Source organism: Equus asinus, chromosome 5 (genome assembly GCF_041296235.1).
Source record: "Equus asinus isolate D_3611 breed Donkey chromosome 5, EquAss-T2T_v2, whole genome shotgun sequence".
Lineage (NCBI taxonomy): Eukaryota > Metazoa > Chordata > Mammalia > Perissodactyla > Equidae > Equus > Equus asinus.
In genome coordinates, this window is record NC_091794.1 from 5,304,842 (window position 1) to 5,328,192 (window position 23,351).

Below are 23,351 nucleotides of genomic sequence, written 5' to 3' on the forward strand. Positions count from 1 at the left end.
TCCCAAGCTTTATTACCAAACATGCAACGTGTTCTCCTCCTGGAGAAACCTGATGAGCACTTGGCTTGGTTATACATTTATGGCTGTTTTATGGCCTCACCCCGGCCAGCAAGTTTCCCCAACTGGTCTTTTTGCATTTCCAACATTCCTCAGGCAGGTAGAGTTTACACTTGTGGAGTAAATCGTTTATCAACTAGTGACTTCTGCATTGTTCTTTGGTGTGCTCTAACTTTTTATATGCCTACTCTCTAACTAGGTCACAAAATCCTTGAGTATCAGACACTATTATTAAGCTTTCTGATTAAGTTTCAGATCACAAGCTTTATCTGGAAAATGCACAATGCTTGTTGCAAAATGGCCTCTGTATTTACTCAGGGTTCTCCACAAACAGAAACAGGAAATATGTATCTATGTCTATTATATCTATAGAGAAAGAGAGAGAAGAGAGATTGATTTCAAAGAGTTGGCTCATGTGATAGTAGAAGACCGGCAAGTCCAAAATCTGCAGGGTGGGCTCGTAAGAAGGCTGCCTGGGAGGGCAGCCCGGGAAGAGTTGATACTGCAGCTCGAGTCTAAAGGCAGCTTGCTGGTAGAATTCCCTCTTTTTCAGTGGAGGTCAGTCTTTTTCTATTAAGGTCTTCAACTGCTTGGACAAGAGTAATCTGCTTTACTCAAAGTCTACAGATTTAAGTATTAATCTCATCCCAAAAAAGTCTTCACAGAAACATCTAGAATAATGTTTGACCAATAACTGGGTGCCATGGCCTAGCCTAGTTGGCACAAAAAATTAAACATCACGGGCCCCAGTGAATTCTGCCTCCCTCAATTCACGCCTTTTTTCTAACCACCTCCAACATGGAATCTGGATTGGCCTTGTGATTTTTCTTTGACCAATAGAATGTGGCAAAAGTGACTCTGAGCAAGTTGTAATCCTAGGCCTTGAGAAGTCTTGCAACTCACACTGTTGCTATCTTGGAACCCAGCCTCCGTGTGAAGAAGGCAGGGCTATTCTGTTGGGAAGGCTTCAAGGAGGAAGAGGAGGCCCTGGAGGAGAAAAGACCATGAGGTAGAAAGAGGTCCAGCCAACTTGGCCTTTCCAGTCATCTCAGCTGAGACCTCAGACGCATAAGAAAGGCCATCTTGGATCCTTGAAACTCTGTTCAAACTTTCAGATGACTTGGTTAAACAAACATATGGAGCAAAGCCGTCCCTGCTGCGTCCTGCCCAAAGTTCATGATCGTGAGCAAAATACATGACAGTTGTGTTTTAAGTTACTAAGTTTGGAGTGGTCTGTTATGCAACAATTGGTAACTTATATTTGCACCAACGATTTCCGTAAAGTAATCATACTAAAAGGAGAGATTTAGGATCTAGAATATTAGCTTGTTAAGACACAAATAATAGCGCTATTTTATGTTGGACATTGAAAATGTCAACTCATATTGCCTCAGAAAAGCTTATGATTTCATACTACTATTTTCAAAAGAACTAGTGTTTACATGGGACTAGTGTTTCTAGGCTGAAGCTCTTGTTTAGTTACTATAATTTCTGGGTTTGCTTTTCACCTGAATCAGGCTTTCTAAAAGGAGAAGAAGAAAATCAAACAAATTCCTGCGCTATGCCTCTCAACCTAACCATGGTTGACCATTTCTCTCTTCTTTCAATCTTGGCCATACACCTATGCCTGTCAGCTCAGATTTGAGGGATGTAAGAGGAAGAAATAAAAGAGGAGAAAATGGGAAAAGAAAAATAAAAGGAAAAAGTCAGAAGAGATGAAGAGAGGAACTGAAGTTCTCTGGAGCAAGATGCAGAAGTAAATTTAAGATTAAAAAAGAAGAATTTGAGGGTTCCTTTTCTTTCATCTTCTGGAGCACAGGGAGGTTAACTCAGGGTTATGTTAATTAGAATCCAGCATCTTCCATGGACACGTATTTTAGTTTTCTAGAAAAAAACTCCTATTAGTGTGAAGTGAGTTACTTTTCATAAAATGATGGTTTTCCCTTCATGAAGCAGTCACCCCTTGAGGTTCTTCTGGAACACCTGGCTCAGATTAATAAATGCATAAGGTAAATGTGAAATCATAAAAGAGGGGTAAAAGGAAAAATGAGTTTCTCATTAGATTCCTCAGATTCCCAAGAGGAATTTTTTTATGTCTCCTTTTAGACATTTGCTGTGCATATACATGCAGACATATCAGAAACAGATAATTTTAAATCTATTCATAGTAAAGGAGATAATGGATTCACATTTACTTATTTTGAGCTTGTGCAGCATTACCTCTAAATTCTTCCATTTTGGGGGTACATCAATATTTTTTCTAAATCCCCCGTGCTGGGTAAACGTTAGAGTGTTCATGTCCCCTAAAGCTCTATTTTGATAAAAAGAGTATTATAGAGAATAGGGGAAAATCTATAGTTGTTTAGGGGTTGAAAAAGTCAGCTTACATGCGTCCTCTTTTATAAAACCTTTTCTAATCCACCAGGAACAGAACTCTGATTGAGGAGGTGAATATTCATCTGTTCATTCATTCATTCAGTTGAGGACAGAGAAGGGATGGGGAAGAAGCATGTGGGTTCCTGGGCAGGAGACAGTCAGAGCTACAGCTGCAGAGACACCAGCTCATAGTGACTCAGATGGTGGCTTCGTTTCCCAGAGCTGCTGTAGCAAACTATGACAACTGAGAGGCTGACACAACAGAAACTTATTGTCTCACAGCTCTGGGGGCTGGAAGACCAGAATCAAGGTGTTGGCAGCACTGGTTCCTTCTGAGGGCTGTGAGGGAGGGGTCTGTTCCAGGCCTTTCTCCATGGCTTGTACTGCCGCCTTCGCCGTGCGTGTCTTCCCATCATCTTTCCTCTACATGTGTCCTCGTCTAAATTTCCTGTTCTGAGGAGAACACTCCTTATATTGGATGAAGACCCACTCTAAGGACTTCATTTTAACTTGATTACCCCTGTAATGACCCCATCTCCAAATAAAGTCACATTCGAGGTACCAGAGGTTAGGACTTCAACATATGAATTTTTAGAGGACACAATTCAGCCCCTGACAGATGATTGCTGTGCTGGCCTTCAGTGCTTTCAACCTTTAACTGGGCCAGTAGTGCCCACTAGCCAACTGCAGCTGTCGAAAAGTGGGCTCCTTAAAGAACTGCCAGTGCTGGAGTCATCTGTGGGCATCACTGTCCAACCTCTCCTTGACGACCCACTCCGGTTCCCCATGAGGGAGTCTGTGGCCTGAGTGCCTGCTGGTCCACCTTGGCGAAAGCCCCCAACAAAGCATAGGAAGCTGAGCCCTAGGTGACCACAAGGTCCACCGCCTTCCTGGTTTCCTCTCTGGCGCCTTCCTTTCTCTTCCCTTCCCCACTTTCTTGCTGGTCTCGACAGTTACACTTTGACCCCGTTGGCTAGTCCCGCCCCTTCTTCTTTATTGCCTTGTGTTATCTTCCTTTTCCCATAACTCCGATCAGTTTTCTCACATTCTCATTCAGTGAAGGATGAGGCAACTGTGAGCAGAGTACATACCTTTTATTAGGTAATTTGACCTGCATCCTGCCTGATTAGCCTCAAATATCCTAAAAAATGAGGACAACTGCCTGATAAATCACTGAAAGGAGGAATTATTTTATTTTTTAAAACAGTTTCTGATTAAACTCCTTGGCTGAAGAAGAGAAGCTAGTTGTTTCTCACCGAGGAGCAGATCTGTGGTTTGGCTTCCCCATGGCTTCCTGCCGCGTGTGTGACCTCAAGGTGCTGGTGGCCATTGTGTGTGGGCTGCTGACCGCCATCGTTTTGGGACTGGGCGTCTGGAGGATCACAGTCAGGATCCACAGAGGTAATTTCACCCTGCTAGGTTTAACGCAGAGCGAGAGGAGGCACTGAACCTCTGTCCCTCCCGCCTGACACAGCAGTACCAGAGACGACTAGATCTAGGCTGAGCTTGCCCACCACACTGCCATTTATGAAATATAAAAGACAAGGGCCGACTGATGGCTAGCACATGGTTGTATATACAGGAATGTGTGTGTGTGTGAGTGGGCAGGGTGATGAAGGACATGGTGACTTGGTTCTTCATGCTCTTTTAACTCCTGACTGAACGGAGAGCAGAGTAATAAGGAAAATCATGAATAACACGTTTGGGTTGTTTAGCTAAACCCAAGAAAGGTAAATAGTTAGGAACACACACACATAATCAAACATGCACAGAATGTGATTTCATTTCGGGAAGGAAGTTTAGGAATGTTCTTATTAGGAACATAAATAAAATGATCTTACGATTTGCACTCAAAGTTCCCATTCTCCAGGTAGGTAGAAAACTACTCAAAAATTGAGATCATTTAGAAAGCAATTTTCCTGCTTATTCAATGTGTATTTGTTAGCCACCTACTGTGTGTAAACCTGACACTGGGAAAGGGTGGTGAGGTGCGGCAATGGTGTGTCAAACAATGATGTGAAAGGAAAGCCCAGGAAACTCCCGACAGGAACTCTCCCTAACCTCACGCCGGCTCCCGGGGCTGTGGAGGCTCTGCACAAAGGGATTCAGAGCCAGGTGTGCTGAGCACGCCCTTTTCTATAAAATGGAGGGGAGTCCAATGAAATTGAGCCAATGAAGGTAAATAATGCCAGTCAAGAGAGGCAGGAGGAGAGGCGGTGTGTCCTCGGAGATGCTCACTGTGGAGCACACAGGGTGGGGAGACAGCAGGAGCACAGTGCACGGCTGCAGAGAGCCACGAAAGAGTCACATACATTGTCTGCTGAGGCAATGGGGGCTGAGGACACATCTGCTTTTTCCTCCCGAAGAACATATTCAGAGATTACTGTATTAATAATATGCAGAGAACTAGCATGAGAAAATTTACCAGAGCAAAACCAATAAAATTTAAACTTGTTTTTGTTTAAGGTTTGTAAAATAGTTTAGTTAAGATTTAAAAAATTAAGAACTATGGATTTTAGCCTATTAAGGCTGCTGGCTTTATAAGGTCTTATTTGAAAGGTGTACTTGAAGTCTTTCCTCTCTTCCTTCCATGACATCTACTTTTAAAAGGAAGTTTGTGGTGACTTATAAAGGACACAGATACAACGGAAACATTAAAACAAGGACCGAAGTACAAAAGTATGAGGAGGAAGACTGAGTCGAGCATAGAAAGCACATGAAAGTCAAAGGCTGTGGGGTGGTGTTTCTAAAATAAATGCAGAACAGATCCCCGGTCTTCCTGAGGACTGAGACCCAAAAGGGAGTATAACGGTAACACAGATCCCACGTCTAACAGCAGAAGCGCACCAGCTCCTCAGAAAAGAGCTTCTCTTGCGCTTAGCACAATCTTTCCATTGGCTCTTTATGGAAGGGGCATCCCTCAGTTTCTGGGTAAACCCAATGGAAAACAAGTGGGTTATTGCTATCATTTAAAGAAAAAGATGGAAAGACTGATGCTGTTTGCTGTTACTATTTTGTTTTAGTTGGGAAAGTTTGGTTCATTCCACTCCACTCTACTGTACCTCTTCCCAACCATCTCACCCCATCTCATGTAATTATTGAATGGTCTTTCTTTGGTCCCTTTATTTGAGTATAGAGATGAGTTGTTTTAAACTTTATTTTTTAATGGGAGGGTCCTAGATATCTCTAAGAAGCTGATGAAAACTGTGAATGTCTTACTCAGAAAAAATATACATAAACATACACTCACACAATTCTGGGTAAATTAATTTTATTGTATTCAAAATTTATTTTGTCAATGTAGACAGAGTACAGAAATGATCTTTCTTGCTTTTATTTTTCATGAAAAAGTAATGACCTCTTTGTGAAAAAATAGAAAAGAAAATCCAAATACTACTCTGAGTAAATTTCAATGAGAAGTTGCTGTTGTTGGGATATAGACTGAACATTAATGTGGTTATATGTGTCCTATTTATGTGTTTCATTACCATAAAACCTACAATTAAACTTTTTTACTGTATTTTAGATACTATGCTGAAAACTTCACATACCTTAATCCTGACAACCTCTTTGAGCCAGTTATTATTACATCCAGGTCACAGATGGGAAACTGGAGTCTCAGAGAACGTTCTCAAGCTTATGTAGCTAGAAAGTGTTGGGTCTGGATTTGGACCCAGATCATTCTGACTTCAGTGTCTGTGCTCTTCACTCCCCCTATTCTCCCCTCTAAGTGGGAGTTTACCTTTTTATTTTTTTACATGAATTATAGGTTTAAATATCAAACAGGTGCTTCAATGCATGGCTTCTAGAATGCCAGTGATTTTCTGTGTCGTATAGGAAAATTCTTATTCTACTCCTATTTCTTACTAAGACCTCTTGCTCAAGTTCACGTATGTTCAAGCCTTGTTCCCGGTTCAAGGCTCTGGTCCTGATGAAGTTGACAGCATTTCACAGGAGGAGACAAGATTTCTTTCAGGATTGCTGGCATAGTCTTTGGCATTTTTATATGCTACTGATGAAAACATTAAATAATAATGCACTTTTTTCCCCAAAGCATCACAACAAGATGTACTGCCGAGTGTAACACTTTCTCCATCTATTCTCCCAGGAATAAGATGTACTATGTATTTGAAGTTTTGCTTGGTAAAGAAATTTTTCAAAACTATTATTGACTTTTGCAATTTCTAAAAGAAGTTCAAGACTCTAAGTTCTTCTACGGTGATGTCAGTTTGCTTGGAACACTCTTCTTCCTGAGTTTCACATGGCTCTCTCCTTCTTTGATGATTTGGATCTTAGGTTAAATGTCAACTCCTCAAAGAAGCCTTTCCTATCCGCCTAGTCTAAGGTTATCATCCCATTCACTCTCTGTCACATGTTTTTTTTTCATGGCTTTTAACACTTGATAGTTTCTTAATTATATGTTTGCTGGTTGACCGTCTCCCCATTTCTAGAGTGAAGGCTCTTAGAATAAGTCAGAGACCTGACTTATTAATCTGTATCCCCTGCACCTAAAACAGTACTTGGAATATAATTGCCAGTACAGAGTTGAGGAGTAAATGCAAGAATCTTGTGAAAATCAGAAACTGGGCTAAGAGTTGTCAAAGAGTTGTATTCAGAAGTGAAAAACGTAGCTACAAATTCCTTATGATTTGCCTCAAAATATTAAAATAAATGCATTTATGGATCATTTACATCGGTTAAGACAGACACCATCTTAGTTTTCTTCCTCTGCTCCAAGCCATGCAACACACTGATGATTCCAGGACATTGCTTACTTAAGATCTCTCCAACTGTGTGTGGCCTCTCCCATTTAACCACATGATCAGTGATCTTGTAGGATGCTTTTATGTTGGAGAAAATCTAAGATTTGTCAGACCTCTAGCCTTTTCACATTAGACATTCTTCATAGAATAATATCTACCTTATCTGATGTATTTTCAGAATGGACACACATAAGGTGTTCCATCTCTGTTGGATTTGTGCTTGTAAGAGAAGCAGCAGCATAGCTTCTCAGTCCCATCACACTGGATGATGAAAGCAAAATGAAAACGTAAGCTTTATTGGATATCTTTCACTTGACATTTTTCAACTTGAGCAGGGCCTGATGTAAACGTAGGCAGATGTCCATAATCATAATAGTAGGGTATGTTTTCTTAACTCTTACCAATGGGAGAATCTCTTAACCTCATACATACTAGCAATGATGACTATGCCTTATTCAACCGTACCCCATGCCTCTTCTGGATGGTAGGACTTCCTGCTGTCTGCCACCATGATTGCCTTTCTATCCCTTTCCAGATGCTCTAACCTTCATTCCTGATCAGAAGACTCGCTTACGCCTCACGCTAACGAGACTGTATTAAGTTGAAATGTTCCCAAGCCCCAAGTCAGACTTCACAGTATTGATAATTCTTGCACAAGGAGAGTTTATTGTTTCTCAGAAAATAATTGATTTTGGCTTTCATTTACTCAATTACAGTACTCCCTCAAGAGGCAACTTGACAATAAATCAAACTCATATGACTGTTTGAGGAAAAGTTGCATTTTGGGGTTTAAAAAAAGATCCAGAGAAGTGTTTTCTGGGTGGAGGAAGCTGGGTTTCAGGCAGCTGTAGTGTTATTTAGTCTTGAGCTCACTGTTGTAAACCTCTCTTCTGCCCCTTTGCCAGTCTCCCTTCTTGCATCCTCACACAACCACTGTGGAAATGAAGAACATAATTCCTCTGGAAGGGAACGGGTTTTTTCCTGAGGAATAAATTTTGTTATGTAATTGGTTGAGAAGCACGAATTATTTTAACATGAGAATTCATCAGGTTTAAATTGCTGATCTCATTTTGAAAGTCATTTTCTTAAATTAAGAGGCTAGAATTTTGGCTCAGTGGATTTTTCTTTGATTTCCGGGTATTAGATATTTCTACTTGACACTCCGAGCACAATCACCACTGTGGGCCTTTGATAACACATGTTATTGAAGAACATCCATTTTAGAATATGGTGGTTGAGAGTGTGTATATGAGAGTTGGGGGGAGAAACGTACATGAGTAGGAAATTAACAAAAGCTCTGGGGCCAGACTGCCTGGTTCCAATCCCAACACTGACAGGTACTAAGCCGGTGAAATTGAGCAGATCACTCAACATTTCTGTGCGTCGGTTTTCCTGTTATGGGAGTAATAATAAACTCTACCTCACAGGGCTGTCCTGAGGACTACATGTGTTAATATGTGTACAGGTTTAAGATGATGTCTAGTACACCGTAAGCACTCACTAAATGTGAGCTACTGTTCTTTAATTTATAGAGTTTTCGGTAATGTAGTGTAGAGTTTTCTCCACTCCCTGAATCACACCTTGAATAGATTCATTGACCTACATTGGACCTTTGGATTGAAACTCAACTTATCAAACTGAAGGTTTACAAGAGGTTTAATCATTAAGTTCAATTGACTAGCTCAAAACAGAAACAGAAACAGTCCTATGAACTGCCATATCTTCCAACATTTATCACACCATTGGGAAAATTTTTATTAAGATATATAACCAGTTTACTGAAACATGTAACCAGGTAGTTAATACTGAGCAACGTTTACCTTAAGTAGAGACTAAACTGTATGTATTTTATTTATTTGAATTTTTTAGGGTTTTTTTTCCACAGTAGAATAAACTTTCATAAACATTGTCTTCTCATTTAAGAGCAAACTTTATCCTCACCCAAATATTTCAAATTCCTGATCGATGTCAAGTGACAGATGCCAGGATTTTAACCCCGAGCCAGACACTAGAATTTCCTGATAGAATTTCTTTGACTAAGGAAAGATATTTTTATTCTCCCTACTTAATCGAACTAGACTTTTCAAAATAGTTTCTAATTTTGTCTAGTTTAGGAGAAGAAATTCAACTCGTGTTCTCCATTTGGAATTTCCAATATTTTATGCTACTTTCTCAAGCAGCATGAAGTGGGAGTGGCCGCATGGTTAAGTTCGCGCGCTCCACTTCGGCACCCCGGTGTTTTCCCCTTTTGGATCCTGGGCGCGGACAGGGCACCGCTTGTCAGGCCATGCTGAGGCAGTGTCCCACATAGCACAACCAGAGGGAGCTGCAACCAAGAATGTACAACTATGTACTGGGGGGCTTTGGGGAAAAGAGGAAGAAGAAGAAAAAAAGAAAATTGGCAGCAGATGTCAGCTCAGGTGCCAATCTTTAAAAAACAACAAAACACATTGCATTATTTAAAAAAAAAAAAGAAACTGAGAGATTTGGGTTCTAGTGCCCACTCAGTGACCGACTAATTACTGCTGTGGAACAAGTGACTCTGCATGTAGAATGTACTTTTTATCTAGAATGAGGAGGTTGGGCAAAAAATAGCTAATGTCACTTTTATGAGTCCATAATTCTAAAACACTAGTTATATGATATAAACAGCCCACTTAATCTTTCTGGGTCTGACTTTCTTAAAATATAGAGGTTTAAAGAACCAATACTACTTTTGCTAGATTTTGCGGGTAAATTAGGTATTTCAGAGGATCGGGTCTTGAACTGGGGAACACAAGATGTTAAAATGTGTTTATGACAGAGGAGTGGATAGCTCAGCTTGGACTTGATATCCTCAACCAAAAATGCAAATGGCAGAGGAGCAGTCAGCAAACACTTGTTGGGTGAAGCACAGGTGATTTTCAGGGCAGTGAACTATTCTCCATGATACTGTAATGGTGGGTATGTGTCATTACGCCTTTGTCAAACTCCATAGAACCATACAACACAAAGAGTGAACCATAAGGTAAACTACGGATTTTAATGAATAATAGTGTATCAATATTGGTTCATCCATTGTAACAAAAACAACACACTAGCGCGTGATACTAATAAGGGAAACTGGAGGGGGAGAGGCGATGAGAGAGGGAGTAACAGGGTACTCTGTAGTGCCTGCTTAATTTTTCTATAAACCTAAAACTGCTCCAAAAATAGAGTCTATGGGTTTAAAAAATAAAATACGGATCCTGATCTCAAAGAGCTTAAGATCTAGCAAGAGAGATTTAATTGTAATTGTTGTGTGAAGAACTTCTCTGTGAGCCAAGGGAATATGCAAATCTTTTTAATAAAACATTCCAAATACACAAAGTACGGAGAATAACAAAACATCCTCAACTACCCCAAATCCAGTTTGAAAGGATAGTAAGTTTCTCTCAAATTTGCTTCAGACTTTTTAAAAATAAGTAATCAAACTTTATGGAAACACCTGAAACCCCTTGTACTCCCTTTAGTCGACATTCCTTTCCCTCCCAACCTGGAGGTTCTCTTTCCATCATAGTTTATGCTATTGTTACAGCTAAGGTAATCAGTACATAGCATTTGCATGCAGTTTTTTTTTTTTTAACTGCTGATTCAACTATTTTAACGGTTACATTCTATTTAGATTTTTTCCCTTCCTTTTGGGGTAAACTTTGGCCTATTATATTTTCTTAGAAAATTGTCACTTGACCAAAGTTTTTACATTGACTAGGATAAGCTTTTCCATGATATTTGCCTATGATTTTGTTTATTAGTTATTTTTTGGAAATCACTATTTTATTTTATATTTTTAATAGGTAGTGCATTCACCAAATTGAAAAATAAAAATAACATACAAGGTATATAATCTTGCCCCCATCCCCAAATATACACACATAGTAATTTCTATTCATTTTTTCTAATCTTTCTTTCTGCAAGTACAAGCAAATATGAATTTGTCTTATTTTCTCCCTCTTAGTGCATATAATTATACCTTGAATAGATCCATTTCTGTAGGTTGCTCTTGCACTTAACGGTGAACGTTGAAAATTTTTCCACAGCAGTTCGTAGAGAATGTCCACATCTTCTTTAGAGCTGAATTATATTCTGTTGTATGGATGTACCCTAACTTATTTAACTAACCCCTTATCGATGGACACTTGTGTTGTTTTCAATTGTTGCTTCAAAACTACATTGTACATAGTTTATTTTGCAATTGTGCAAATTCATCTGTAGAATAAATTCCCAGAAGTAGAATTCCTGAGCCAAGGAGTGTACATTTGTGATTTTGACAGTTGTTGCCAGCTTGCCCCGTAGGGCTCGTACTAATTTGTATTTTCACCAGCAATGTGACCATATGCAGAGTCCAGGGCAAAGTACAATGAAGACCTGTATACTATTTATATAAAAGTAAATGTAAAACAGAAATTAAGCTAACGAGCTGCTAAATACAGTGTGTATGCTCTATTCTAATGCGTTGATAAATATACCTTCATTAGGACCTGGAAGTCTGGTTTTGAATCTAGAAGCCATGGATTCCTCGGAGTTCCACATCAGAATGTGGCAGGCAGCCCCCAGCCTGCAGCTGCCCCTTCTCTCCCTGTCCCCCTTCTTGGTCCTAGGGGACCTTGCACTCATGGAGAACACCCAGCCCATACCTCCAAGCTCTCTCCACACCACGCTATGAACAGCTCCTCCCTGGGGTCATGGAAGCGCATGCACTGTGGCTGACCCTGGAGAGAATGGCTGGGGAAAAGATGACCCCAGGAGAGGAATGCTCAGTCCAGGAGTTGGAGTGGGGAGTTCTGAGGACCCAGATATGGGAGCATGGCCCAGAAAGGGAGAGCGGGCTCTGCGTAGCATGTCCCCTGGGCCTCACAGAGAGCAGGATTTCGCTTAAATTGTTTTTTGTTGTTGTATATTTGTATACCTTGTATATTTGTATATTATTGTGTACTTTTTACATATTGGTTAATTATGCCTCTTTGTCTTGACAAATCTTGTCTGAAATTTATCTATTTAAATTTATCTTTCCAAAAAACTAGCTTTTGGTTTTGTTGATCTCTGCTCCTGTTTCTTTGATTTCCATTCTATTAATTTGTTCTTATTTTCATTACTGCCAAACATACTTCCTTAGAATGTTCTCTTTCCTTTTTTAACTTCTGAAGTTAGAATGCTTAGATTACTAATTTTCAGTCTGTCTGGCTTTTTAATGTATACCTAGAGCTACAAATGTCCTTCTAACTATATTTTCAGCTGTGTCCACAAGTTGTGACACAGAGTGCTTCCACTGAGGTTTTAAATATTTTGTAATTTTCATTTGATTTTTTCTTTGAACTATTTTAAACAATTTTTTTCAATGTGTAAAGAATTTTCTTGATTATTTTATGCATTGTCTTCTAATTGTGCTGCGCTGTAGTCACAGAACATTGTCAATATAAGCCTATTCAGATGATCTATTTTCCTTTGTGTGAGTTCGTAGATTGTGTCCTTCAAGGAGTTGGTCCATTTCACCTAGATTATCAAACTTGTGGGCATAGAACTATTCATAATATTCTTTTACTGTTCTTCTAATGTTCATGGGATCAGTAGTGATGACCCTTCTTTCACATCTGATATTAGTAATTTGTGCCTTCTCTCATTTTTCATGGTTGAACTGGCTATAGATTTATCAATTTTAATTGTCTTTTGAAATAACGAGCTTTTGTTTTCATTGATTTTTCTCTATTAATTTTCTTTTTTCAACCTCATTGATTTCTGCCCTAATTTCTTATTTGTTTTCTTCTTCTTCCTTTAGACTTAATTTGATCTTCTTTCTAGTTTCCTAGGGTGGAAACTTAGATAATTAATCTTAAATCCTTCTTCTTTTCTAATACGCACATTCAATGCTATAAATTTCCCTCTGAGCACTGCGTTAGCTGCATCTCACTTTCATTTTCATTTAGTTCAAAATATTTAAAAATTTATCCTGAGACTTCTTTAACCTACATGTCATTTAGAAGTGTATTGTTTAATCTCCAAATATTTTGGGATTTTCCAGCCATTTTCTGCTATTAATTTCTAGTTTAATTCCATTTTTGTTTGACAGGATACTTTGTATGATTTCTATCTTTTTACATTTGTTAAGGTGTATTTTATGGCCCAAAATGTAGTTTATCCTGGTGAATACTCCATGCGAGCTGGAGAAGACTTTGTATTCTGACATTATTGGCCGAAGTAAACTATAAGTCAATTAGATCTCATTGATGGATGGTGCTGTTCAGCTCAACTATATCCTTGCTAATTTTCTATGTGCTGGATCTGTCAATAACTAATAAAGGGGTGTTTAAGTCTCCAACTATAGTGTCAGATTTGGATATTTTTCTTGCAGTTCTATCAGTTTTTCCCTCACTTACTTTGACACTCTACTTTTAGTCACACACATATTAAGGATTGTTAGTTCTTCTGGGAGTATTGGTTCCTTAATCATTATATAATGTCCCTCTTTATCCCTTATAATCTTCCTTGCTCCAAAGTCTGCTTTGTCTGAAATTAATATAGCTTCTCCAGTTTCCCCTGGATTAGTGTTAGCATGGTGTATCTTTCTCCATCACTTTATTTTTAATCTATCTGTGGCTTTTTATTTAAAGTGGGTTTTCTTATAGACAACATATAGTTGGGTCTTGTTTTTCATCCATTCTTATGGTCTCTGTCTTATAACTGGTATATTTAGACCATTGCATTTAAAGTGATTGTTGATATATTGGATTAATATCTACCATATTTGTAATCATCTTTGTTGTTCCTTTCTTTGTTTCTTCCACTGCCATTGTCTTTTTCTGCCTTCTCGCGTTTTTACGAGCATTTTATATGATCCATTTTCTCTCCTCTCCTAGCATATCATGTATACTTAAATAAACATTTTAGTGGTTGCTCTAGAGTTTGCAATGTACATTTACAACTAGTCTAAGTCCACTTTGTAATAGTAATATATGGCCTCATGGGTGGTACCAGTCCCTTATAACAGAGTATTCCCAATTCCTTCTTCTCTTCTTTTATAATGTTCTTTGTCATTCATTCATTTATCGGTAAACTATAATCATCTCACACATTGTTGCTGTATTATTTTGAACAAACTGTTATCTGTGAGATCAACTAAGAATAAAAAACTAACAGGTTTATTTTTACCTTCATTTGTTCCTTCTCTGATACTCTTCCTTCATATGTAGATGCAAGTTTCTGACCCACATCATTTCCTTCTCTCTGAAGAACTTCTAATATTTCATGCAAGGCAGGTCTACTGGTGATGAACTCCCCCCATTTTTGTTTGTCTGAGTATGCCTTTAGCTCTCCTTTACTTTTAAAGTAAATTCCTTAGCTATAGAATTCTTTGTTGGTGGTTTTTTCTTTCAACACTTTAAAAATTTCACTCCACACTTACTGCTTGTGTGATTTCTGAGGAGAATTCCAGTGTAATTCTTACACTTGTTTCTCTATAGGTAAGATTTTTTTCCTCTTCTGGCTTCTTTTGAAATTTTCTTTTTGTCTGATTTTCTGCAGTTTGAGTAGGATAGGACTAAGTGTAGTGTTTGTTTGTTTTGTTTTTTACATTTTACATACATTTGTTTTGTTTTGTTTTGTTTTGTTTACATTTATCCTGGTTGGTGGTCTTGAGATTCCTGGATCTGTGATTTGGTGTCTGTCATTTATTTTGGAATAGTCTCAGACATTCAAACTTCAAATAATTTTTCTGTTACTTTTTCCCTTTCCTCTCCTTCCAGTATTCCTATTATGGGTATCTTATGCTTTTGTCTCACAGTTCTTGGATATGCTATTACATTTTTCATTCCTTTTTTTCTCTTTACTTTTTAGTTTGTGAGGTTCCTACTGACATTTCCTGGCTCTGTCCAGTCTACTGATGAACCCAACAAAGGCATTCTTCATTTCTGTTACAGTGCTTTTGATTTCTAGTGTTTATTTTGATTCTTTTGTAGAGTTTCCATCTCTCTGCTTATATTACTCGTTCTTGCATGCTGTCCTTTTTTTTTCATTAAAGCTCTGAGTATATTAATCATACTTAGTTTAAATTCCTGATCTGATAATTCCCACACCTCTGCCATATGCAAGTCTGGTTCTGATGCTTGGCTTGTCTCTTCAGGCTGTGTTTTTGCCTTTTGGCCTGCCTCGCAATTTTTTATTGAAAGTGAGACATGATCTACTAGGTAAAACAACTTGAAATACAGGCCTTAGTGGGAGGTTTTGTGCTTGTCTGTCTAGGAGTTAGGCTGTGCTCCCTGTTTGCAGTAACTGCGGATGTTTCTTGCCAATCTCCCCAGTCCTCGAGCCACCACTGTGCTGATTTTATCACCAAAGATTAGTTTTGCTATCTTTGCACTTCATATGAAAAGAATCATACCATGTTTACTCTTTTATGTTTGAACACTTTTGTTAACATAATGTTTTTGAGATTAATCTATGTTGTCCTGTTTATTGCTAAACAATCAATATTTCATTGTGTGAATATACCATGATTTGTTTATTCAGTCTCTTGTTGATGGACTGTTTCGGTGGTTTCCTTTTTTTTTTTTTGGCTACCATGGATAATACTGCCAGGATTGTTTTCCCCAGAAAACGAATTCTAAGTTGAAGATTTGTCTGAATACAGATTTCAACAGGTGTTCATGAGATCACTACTTGTTGGGGAGTGATGGAGGCAGGCTTGGGTAGAAGGACAGATTGAACTGCAGCACAGCTGAAGCTGGGACTGCCCTTCACAATTGCTCTCTGTGTTAGTTCTATTGCTGTAGAATTAATCACCCCAAAAATTAGTGGCTTAAAAGAACCATGATCCTTTATTATCTTTCATGGTTTTCCTGGGTCCAGAATTTAGAAGCAGCATTCCTGGGTAGTTCTGGATTAGGATCTTTCATGAAGTTGCCCTCAGCTGGTGGCTGAAGCTGGGGTCATCTTAAAGCCTTCTTCACTCATGTATGGGGCCTTGGCTGGAAGACTCAAAAAGTTGGAACAGCTGAAGCTGTTCAGGCTTCTCTCTGTATCTCTGTGTAGTTTCTCCCCTTGATATCTCCAGCATGGAGGCTTCTGAGCAGCCAGGTTTCTTCAATGTCGCCTGTAGGCATGAGTCTCCCAAGGTGCATATCCTGAGTGAGGGAGAGCTGGGTGGAAGCCAAACCACGTTTTATGATTGTCTAGCCTGGAAGTCACACAACATCAATTCTCCCACTCTGTTAGTTGAGGCAGATACAAAAGCCCACTTGATGTGAGGAGAGGGAACATAAAGCCCACCTGTCAGTGGAAAAGGTTCATCATCATTATAAGAAGGGCAAATGAGATGGGATACAGAGTGCAACTGTCTTTGGAAAACACACTCTTGGGGGTATTGAGGCTGGGAGATGAGACTTTATTCCCTGGCACTGACCAGCCATGGCATGTGTCACAAGGATCTTGGATGAGCTGACTCACTTTAGTTGAGGACAATTTCTAGAAAAGGACTCAGCTAAGCGTCAACATTCCCAAAAGCTGGAGGAATGAGTGCTTCAGTCCTAAAGGGGAGGATCCAGGTGGCATACAATAGCATCCACTGCAGGTGCTGGAAACATTCTTGTACAAGTCTCTTTGTGGACCTGTATTTCCACTTATTTTGCATATGTGTCTAGGAGTGGAATTTCTGTGTCAAAGGTAGGTGTATCTTTAGCTTTGTAAGAGACTGCAAAACAGCTTTCCAAAATGGTTGTACCATTTGAAATTCCCAGTAGCAATTTGCTAGAGTTCCAGTTGTTCCACATCCTCAGCAATGTTTTCATCATCAGTTTTATAAGTTTCAGTCATTCCAGTAGAGTATAAAATATTTCATTGTGGTTTTGATTTACATTTCTCTGATGACTAAGGTGCTGAGCATTTTCATGTGCTTAGTGCCCATCCATATATCTTCTTTTATGAAGTGTCTATCAAGTCTTTTGCCCATTTAAAAAGTGGATTGTTTGCATTCTTATTAGTAATGTGTATTCTTTGCAATGTATAAATTACAATTCTAATCTACAATTCGATTTACAATTCTATTTACACTTATGGACACACGTCCCTTGTCAGAAATGTATTGCAAATATTTTCTCCCAGTCTATGACTTCCGTTTTTACTTTCCTAACATTGCCTTTTGATGAGCAGTAGTTTTTAGTTTTGATTAAATCCAAATTATCCATTTTTTCTTTTACGTTTAGTGTTGTTTGTGTCCTCTTTGAAAAAAATCTTTGTCTCTCCCAAAGTTGCAAAGATATTCTCTTATGTCTTCTTAGAGAAACTTGACAATGTTTGCTTTTCAGTCTGTGGTCCATCTTGACTTGAGTCTTGAGTGTGGTGTGTTTACCCAGTTAGCCTAGTATCATTTGTTGAAAAATCTTCCCTTTTCCAGTTGAATGGCATTGGCATTTTAAAAATATCAACTGACTTGATATGTTTTGTCCGTTTCTAAACTCTTTATTCTGTGGCATTGGTGTGTCTGTCTGCATGCTGATACCACACTGTCTTGATTGCAAGGCTCTACAGTAAGTCATCAAGTTAGTAATGTGTCATCCAACTCTGCTCTTCTTTTAAAAGTTTGTTTTGACTTTTCCAATCTTTTATATTTCCATAAACTTTTAAAATCAATTTGTCAATTTCTACAAAAAAGATCTTTTGTTTTTGGAGTTTTGGCTGTATCAATTTGGGGAAAATCAACACCTTAGCAACTTTGAGTCTTCCATACATACATAGTCTATACCTCACTTTTATTTAGATCTTTTAAAAATTTCTCTCAATAATGAGGTCTTGCACATAAATTTTGTTAAATTTATTTCCAAAAATTTTATGATTCTTTTTTTCTTTTGATGAAGATTAGCCCTGTGCTAACGTCTGCCACCAATCCTCCTCTTTTTGCTGAGGAAGACTGGCCCTGAGCTAACATTCATGCCCATCTTCCTCTACTTTATCTGTGGGACACCTGCTACAGCATGGCTTGACAAGCAGTGCATAGGTCCACACCCAGGATCTGAACCAGTGAACACTGGGCCGCAGAAGCAGAACGTGCAAACTTAACTGCTCCTCCACCAGGCCAGCTCCAAGTTTATGATTCTTAGGATAATTTAAATGGAAATGATTTTATAATTTTATTTTCCAGTTATTTGCGGCTAATATGTGAAAAGAAATTTGATTTTGTGTATCTATTTTGTATCACACAACCTTGCTAAATTCACTTATTAATTCTAGTAGCGTTTTTGTTGAGACATCTTAGGATTTTCAATGTATTTAATGATGTCATCTGCAACAAAAGATAGTTCTATTTCCTCCTTTCTTAACTTTATGCTTTTTATTTCTTTTTCTTGCCTACCTATAGCACTGGCTAGCATCTTCAGTACAATGTTGAATGAAAGTGGTTACAGCAATTATATTAAACTCTTTTCCATCAATCTTAGTGGGGAAAGCACTCAATATTACGCTGTTAAGTATGATGTTAATTGTAGGTTCTTCATAGATGATTTTTTATCAGTTTGAGGAAGTTCCATTTTATTCCTTGTTTGCTGAGAGTTAAAAAAAAATACTTCAGATGCATTTTGCCCCCTGCACTTATTGAAATGATCCTACGGTCTTCCTCCTTTATTCTGTCATATGGTGAATTAAATTAATTGATTTTCTACTGTTAAGCCAACTTTGCACACCTGAGGCAAATCTCACTTGGTCATGATGTATTGTCGGTTTTATATATTGCTGAATTTGATCTGCTACTATTTTTAAAGGATTTTTGCATCTGTGAACACAAGGTTTACTAGTCTATAATTTTCTTTTCTTGTAATGTTTTTGTCAGATGTTGGTATCAGGGTTATCTTGGCGTTAAGCAATGGTTTGGGAAGTTTCTCCCTTTCCCTATTTTCTGAAGGAGTTTCATGGGATTGGTACGATTTCTTCCCTCATTCAGCAGTCAAACTGCCAGGCCTGGTAGCTGGCTGTTTCAGGATTTTCCCCTTATAGCTGAGTTTCAGCGATTTGACCATGATGTGTCTAAGTATGGTTTTCCTTGTATTTATTTTGCTTATGCTTTACTAAGCTTCTTGGATCTATAGGTTAAAGTTCTGAACGAAATTTGAGAAAATTTAACCATTATTTCTTCAGATCTTCTCTACCTTCGTCCTTCTCTCTTTCTGGGACTCCAATTGCACATCTGTTGGACTGCTTATCTTGTCCCCTGTGCCCCTGAGCTCTGTGAAATTTTTAAAATCTTTTTTTCACCCCAGATTTGAGGGGAATTTACACACAGACCTTAAGCCTCCCTTCCATAGGGCTCCCTCTGTTCTGGGATATCTCCCCTCACTTTCTGGCTGTTGTGGGTAGCTCCAAGCAGTTTCCTTTCATACCTTAATCCACTAAGACTGACTTTCTGCTGGAGTTTCAGCCACTCCTGCTATATAGACTGGGTACTGCCCTTAGTGGAAAGACTGTATACATTTGGAATAGCCCCTCCAGTTTCTGTCTGCTTTTAACTGCTGTCCAATGTGCTCGAGTAGTTATTTTTTTACATTTGTCCAAATCTTAAAATTTTCATCTGTGAGACAGATAATACGGTCCAAACTACTCTGTCGTTATTGGAACTGGAAACCTGCCTCTGGTATTCTTAAGCTTAATTTGTTCACCATGTACCCTGTCTTCCAATTTAGAGACCCCAGTGTCCCCAACTCAAAACAATCAGTCACTAAATCCTAAAACTCCTGTCTCAGGCGAGCTTGCTGAATCTACTGACAACTAATTTCCTTAGAGCCGCTGAATGAGATCAGGTCCTCATTTAACTAGTCTTCCTGCCCCCTAGCCTCTGTCACTTTGCATGATGCTTGAGGTATCTTCCTAACAAAATTCCTTATTATGTTACTCCCTTGTTTTAAGACCTCTCTAGGCTCCTGCAGGATTAACTCCCCTTGGCCTGGTCTAAAAAGCCCTTCGCAGTCCAGTCTATGCCCTGCTGTTGCTCCACATAGAACCAGTGCTTCTCATATGTTAAACTTTTCCCTGTTCCTCAGACGTATTAGAACTTTTCATGTTTTTGTGATTTTGCACTTTGTATCCTGCCTCCATTTTCATCTGACTTTTGTAGATTTAACCTTACAATCTTATTCAAATACCACCTCTTCTGAAAAGACTTCCCTGGATAGGTTACCTCTGTCCTCAATATCTCTTTTCTGTGTTCTCATATCACTTACAAATCTTCATGTTGACTTGGTCTGCCTGTCTGTCTATCTATCTATCTACCTAATCATCCATATAATCTCCTGTTTCTCTCAGTAGATTCTAATCTCTTTGGTCAAGGGGTTGTGTATTTCAAATATGGTTTTTTGGTACCTATAACATCTAGTGAGCATTGTACACCTTGTGTAGATTCTCAGTGCATTTGTTGTCTTTGTTGATGATGATACTACAAAGAATATTTCTCAGCAACGGTGCTCAAAGTAGTGGTTTTACATATAGAAATTTAAAGGCCACAGACCCAAAAGGAGAAACTAATCAGCCAGTTCATACACTATTCTGTAATTTATTGTTTCTTTAGGAACAACTATCCCCACATCAAGCACCCCTATAGCATTCTGCAGGAATGGTGGAACCTGGGACAATGGCAGATGCATTTGTCCAGAAGACTGGAAAGGCCTGAGATGTACAGTTGGTAAGTTACTTGGGATAATACTAGAGTATGAGGTTTAGGTGACTCTCGAAGCTTCTGTTAATGATTATGGTAACAATGGGCGTAATCATGATGGCTTTAAGATGTGTTTGTTAGCTCCATAGTAAAAGCTGAGTTTTCTTCTTGGGCTATTTTCCTGTGTGTTCAGTATGCCTCGTCTGTTTCCCAACTATCAAGTTTCTCTGTAAACTCACAGTTGCTTTTCCTTCTGGCTGCAGCATCTACCAAAGGGCAGTGGGGGATATGGTTTTCTCAGGTTCTTTCAATTGGTCATATGCCATATTAACACATTTCAAATTTCACACTTCTAAAACTGCTTTTGAAATCAAGATGCATCTTTCCAACCAAGTATATACTTGGTTAGATGAAGTTTTTGTCTTTTCTTCCTTTCACTTGAAGAGATGTTGTTAAATTAGTGGTCTGGCTTCAATCAGTGGTACCCCAGAATCAAAGTTCAAAGCCATTTCTTGATCTTCAGTGGGCTTCCCAACACGCTGTGCACTTCATGTTGCCTGCTTAGGATCTGGAGCCCTACAAGCTCACTCCTATCATTTCCTACTCGCCTACCAGCCAGAATATCCCACATGCCCATGACTTTGGCCTTTCTGCCTTGACTCACATCCTCATGATGCCCTTTGCCTCTGTAGGCTCTATAGCTGTAATTTTCAAGATTTCAACTAATCTGATACACTATCCTTTCTGATGTGTTAGTGATCACATCCCACTTCTACCAAGTGATATATGGTGCACATTTTAACTGGAATCTGTTATCTAACATAATAGTTATTCCAATGGTAATAACTTAACTAGATAAGAAAGTATGAAGTTCCTGGAAGGCCAGGGAGTCCTATAAGCCTTCTATTACTCTTCAAATTACACTGGATAGGTTTTGTACTTTGACTTTTATCTGGTTTGAAATTTGAAAAAAAAGTATAATTTATGATAAAAAATATTTTTTCTTTCCATTACAGCTAATTTCTGTGAAAATAGTACCTATGAGAGTTTTACTTTTCCCAGAATTTCAGTGGGAAGATATGGACCTTCCTTCCAAACATGTGACAACAGCACTCTAAATGGTATGTACTTTTCCAAACATCTCCTCTGTTAGGCATACAAATTGCTATGCTGGGTCAAACCTATCATCCCTCCAACCAGTATTAGGTCCCTGGAAGAGGCATGAAGGAAGGTTTTGGTCCCTTTCATGATGCTGATGTTCAAAATTTAGGGTGTTACTTCACATAATTCTACTTTTCCTGAAAACCTAATATGGATCAGTTGGAAGTCTTAATCCTTCTTCAAGCAGTTTATTCTTCCAGCTTACTCTATCTCCCGGAGTTTGATCAGGTTAACATCTGCTCTTTGAGTTATATAATTTGTCTCAACTGAAAAAATTAGGTAGACTGTAGATTTATACCATATCTATTTCAGACTTCATCTTTATAGGTAGAGATGCACAGTTAAGTCTGTCCACAGTTGGACATCCTTCAACTCCTTGGTCATTTTAGTTATCCACCTTGGAATATTCTCCAGCTTCATCATCCCCTCTTGAAGCATGACAATCTTGCTTGCTTAGAGGCATTCCAAGAATAAAGGAGCAGACAGTATTTTCTATTTCTAATATGCTCCCTGATGATATCCAAGATTTTGATGACTTCTTTGTCCGTAGTTGTTGGAAAGAAAATCTTCCTTGCAAACTTAAAAGGAAGGAAATAGTTAGCTGGTCTTTTGGATTCCAGACTCAAATGTCAAGACAACAAGTGATATCTGCCTAAAATATTCTTGTAATAACTGTCTGATTCACTTTGCCATTGCTGTGTATCAAACCACCCCAGACTTAGTGGTTTAAAACAATAATGATGTAAATTTCTCACAGCCTGTGGGTTGACTGTGGCAGCTGGACTGTTTTGGAAAGTCCAAGATGACTTCACTCATGTGGGACATTGGTGCTGGCTGTTGGCTGGAGGGCCTCAGTTCTGCTCGACATGGCCTCTCACCCTCCAGTCGACCAGACCTGCTTCCTTATATGACAGTCTCAGAACAGTGTTCCAGGACGGCAAAGGGTGAAGCTTCAAGGCTCCTTGAGGCCTAGGTTCTGGAACTCATACAGCGTCATTTCTACCATATTCTGTTGGTCAAAGCAAGTTACAAGGCCAGACTAGACCCAGGAAATAGAGGAATAGGCTACACTTCTTGAGGGAAGAGCAGCAAAATGACATTGCAAAGGGGCCTGTGTACAGGAACAGAAGGTTGCTGTGGATGTCTTTATGAATACTGTCCTTTTTCTTTTTTCTTTTTAATAAAGCGGGCAATCCAATGGCAACCCGGCTGTGCAGCCTTAATGAAAATGGAGAGATAGAACTACAAAAAGTGACAATAGGAAATTGCAATGAAAATCTGGAAACCCTGGAACAGCAGGTATGCCATGGGGTCCATGAGATGGACAGCTGGAAAAGTTCAGACTCTGC

At 38.8% G+C, this 23,351-nt stretch overlaps 1 protein-coding gene across 5 annotated transcripts in view; it reads left to right on the forward strand.

Annotated features, from left to right (window-relative positions):
• The first annotated feature begins 3,468 nt into the window (after positions 1-3,468).
• Positions 3,469-23,351, forward strand: part of ADGRG7 (adhesion G protein-coupled receptor G7) — a 59,346-nt gene continuing 39,463 nt past the window's right edge. For 4 of the 5 annotated variants that reach the window (XM_070508564.1, XM_070508566.1, XM_044769353.2 and 1 more), the window contains exons 1-4: positions 3,475-3,834; positions 20,755-20,868; positions 21,858-21,962; positions 23,189-23,301. In XM_070508564.1, coding sequence (XP_070364665.1) covers positions 3,720-3,834; positions 20,755-20,868; positions 21,858-21,962; positions 23,189-23,301 — 447 coding nt within the window. In that variant the 5' untranslated portion in view covers positions 3,475-3,719. Of the gene's footprint in view, positions 3,835-20,754; positions 20,869-21,857; positions 21,963-23,188; positions 23,302-23,351 lie in introns of all 5 variants that reach the window. The other variant, XM_070508565.1, reaches the window with a different exon arrangement.